The 3,668-nt window shown below is 38.3% G+C and overlaps 1 protein-coding gene across 1 annotated transcript in view; it reads right to left on the minus strand.

The window, feature by feature from the left end:
* LOC102210063 (vasoactive intestinal polypeptide receptor 1-like) overlaps positions 1-3,668 on the minus strand; it is a 43,763-nt gene that overhangs the window by 18,398 nt on the left and 21,697 nt on the right. The window contains exon 4 of the mRNA XM_005742598.1: positions 1,380-1,487. Coding sequence (XP_005742655.1) covers positions 1,380-1,487 — 108 coding nt within the window. The remainder of the gene's footprint in view (positions 1-1,379; positions 1,488-3,668) is intronic.

Consider the following 3,668-nt stretch of genomic DNA (forward strand, 5'->3'; position numbering starts at 1 on the left):
AAAGACTTGGTGGAAACTGACTGCTTCATCTACCTAGGAAGCATAGTCAACAGTGATGGTGGCGCAGATGAAGACAAATCAACAAAGCAAGGCTTGCATTCAACACCCTGCGACCCATCTGGAACTCCAAAGCCTTATCTCAGCACATCTTCAACACTAATGTGAAAGCAGTCCTCCTGTATGGGTCCGAGATGTGGCGGGTAACCAACACCACTACCAGCAAGATCCAGATTTTCATCAACAATTGCTTTACACGCCTTGTTTTAACCTACAAGCTTTAAGTCATCATTGCACCAGTATTTCTTCTCTGAGACTATTTCGGTCCATCGTGCTTTGAGTCAAAAAACGTTTTATTCTTTTATGTCCACTGACGTCTGCTTTTGGTTAAAGTTCATTTGGATACAGCGGGTGACAGGAGAAATTCATCTGGTATTTGTGGGACTGTGTATTTAAATATCTTTGCCAGAGATAGCGCATAGGTAATAGCAGAATTGCTGTTTAGCAGAACAAAGATGCATAAAAATACATGACAGGAGGATTTTTTTCTTTGTTCGTTATTTCCTCTGAGCAAACAGAAACCGACTGGAGTCCAAATGCTGCAAACTGTGCAGCTGAAAGCAAAGCCTCTTGTTTGTTTGGGTGATCAGCAATTCAGATCATAATGAGCCGTTATTTCCATCAAGGTAAAGGAGGAAAGAGCATTACTCGTTAATTAATGTGGCTTTCCCTCCTCTAATGGTCCTGTAACAATACAACAGACCAATTTTGCTGTCTGTGTGCGTCATTTTAAACGTTTACTTGTTGTCCTATAAGGACCAGTTTAATAGTCGCAAAACATGTAATTGTTTTAACCAAAAAAAAAGCTAAGAAAAAAAATCTTAATGTGGATATATGTGCATTATTTACACACGTATGTGTAAATATAAAAATTGCTAAATGCAAAAGCTCATTATTAAGAAATAATTTATTTCTCATGGTGTCACAAGGACTTTCTTTGAGGAGACAGCAGCCGAAAAGGATGTCAAATTGTGATGAATGAACCCTGCAGACAAGATTTCAATCCACTTCTGCCAAAAACATCCTAGAGCATATTATGTATGTGCGTGTGTGTGTGTGTGCACGTGTGTGTGTGTGTGTGTGTGTGTGTATTATTGCCAACAAACATACATGAATACATGCTATGATTCTCCAGCATTGACTCCAGCCTGCTTTAGCTCTGCTGATTATCCAGCAGAGCTAAAGCTAATACTGGTGCGACAGCACAGCATCCAAGAATCGGATTTTTACATTATATTATTTTAACAATGCTGGTGATCAGATGATTTGGCTATGAGGATCTGTGCTTTTCTGTGTTCACTGAGGCTGGTGCAGGAACCAACCTTGATTGCTGGAGAAATGCTGGAAGACTTCAGAGCAGGACAAATTGACCACCTGCCCAACCTCAGCTCGCAGCCAGCACCCGATCTCATCCCATTCTGTTTTACATCCTGCAAACAGAGACAGAGGGAGAAGCAGCAGAAAGTTATTAATAACACTGTCACAATGCTGACAGTATAGACACTCAGGTGCTCAGGATTTAGTGCAAAATTCAGCTGCAAAGCTGAACATCTCTTTTGTCAAGCTTTAGTTAGAATAACTCTACTTCCACAAACCGCATCCTAAAAGTTTGTACTTATATTTTAAACTTCATAGGTAATTAGAACAGGTTAAATTCACTAAATTTATGCAAACATTTACAGCTTTACTTAGTGGCTTTCCCAATTGCAATTTTTACAAAATGTACAGTACTGTTCAAAAGTCTTAAGCTACCCCTCATATGTTTACAAATGGGAAATAGGTGCAGCCTTGCTTATATTGCAAGGTGAAGATCCCAACAATCAGTCAGCCCCTTATGAACAAGCACAAGCGTCAATGGGAAGGAAAAACTCCCTTTTAACAGGAAGAAACCAGCAGAACCAGCCTCAGGGAGGAGCAGTTTTATCAAGTTTATAAAGTTTTATGAAAAAAGAAAAGTTTTAAGTCTGATCTTAAATGAAATGTGGCTTGAGATTTGTATAACTTAACTATTAAAACACGACTATTCTGAATGTTACTTGAGAATATTTTCAATGCTGGACTTTTAATTAATCAGCTTCAGCTGATTAGCTCTGCCAATCTGTCCCACCAATCTGAAAAAATAGCAACGAATCACTATTCCATTCTCTCTCGTCTTCAGGGCTCAGACTGTGAAACAGGAAGCAAACTTTGTTTTGAGTCTGAAAACCTTCTCGTGTTTTCTGATAGTGTGTGTGTGAGTGTGTGTATGTTTGTGTGTTTAGTCCCCATTGCCGCATTTGATCACAAATACCTCCACAACTATTAAACTGACATTACAGTTTGTTTCAGACATTTTTGTGCCATTCAGGATGATTCGCAATTACTGTGATGATCCCCTCGCCATCAATCACAATCATTATGTTTCAAAGTTATTGTCATACGCACAGCAGAGAAAGATGTTTCCCTGTACAATGAAATGTATGCTTTACTGTCAACAACAGATGTCAAACAGAACAATCCACATATAAAATAGATAAGTAAAAGAAATAATCATTTAAAAACATTTTTTTGAGAAATACAGTAGAAATACTAGATATGTAAATAATATATTTACATTTGGAAAAAGAATCTGAGCTCCAATAAGCTATGTAGATATTACGCTATATGCTACATCAGTGTTTGTATTATCTCTGTTAAAGTACCAACATTATCTGGTGTCTTTATGTGCACCACGAAGGAAAAATGAGATCTAATGCTTTTCAGTCGTCCGTCAACAGCCTCAGCATCTCGCATGTTTATGAAAGACTGAGTACATTTCAAAAAGCCCTGAACTCCAGCAATGTTATGAAGAGTTCCCTGCAGCGTGACATACATCCTGCTGTTTTATTTATGAAGAACGGAGCAGACGCATTTAAACCTCAGGCCTTCATGTGCAAACACAGTACATTCAGGTGACCTGATTGCCAAGTCACGTATTCACTCTCGTATAATTAAAATTGGGTATTTATATTAATCTTGACCTAATAAATCCAAAGTGATGCATAACACCAGCTGACAAGTCCCGTCCACAGTCTTGTAGCTGTGATTGGCCCACATTAAAAGCTTTCACTTTTTTTTTCATCAACTACATTCTATATAAACCGCGGATTACTCGCCGGTGTATAACAGACTAATTCATTTTTCACTGAGTTGACAGATTTGACAGGAGAAAGTGGATGATTGGATGGAGTAGCTTGTCTGATCAATTTTAATTGTGCTGATAAACGGAGCGTGTACTGCACCAAATATCTGCAGTAATCTCAGATAAATGTCAACAGCAGTGATGAATTAAAAAGGCAATGTAAGCAGATATTTTTCTTCATTTACCCCAAAGGCTGAGGTGAGATCAAAATAAATGTCAAATACATTTTAAGCAGGAAATCTCTTCTCTGAAAAAAAGGAAAAAAGTATCAAATCCTCAGGCACCATAAACTTCGAGGAACATAAAACAGTTTCGGAGGCTAGAGTGATTTCTGAGTAAAACATAAACACAGCCTGCATCTGAAATGGAGATTACTGCTCTGCACTCGGCAGGATGTTGGTGAGGCAAATTTTGTCCTAGTGCTGCCATTCATTTGATTGTATTTGTGACC

This window comes from Pundamilia nyererei, unplaced genomic scaffold (assembly GCF_000239375.1).
Source record: "Pundamilia nyererei isolate P.nyererei 1_Seehausen unplaced genomic scaffold, PunNye1.0 scaffold00121, whole genome shotgun sequence".
In the NCBI taxonomy this organism is placed as follows: domain Eukaryota; kingdom Metazoa; phylum Chordata; class Actinopteri; order Cichliformes; family Cichlidae; genus Pundamilia; species Pundamilia nyererei.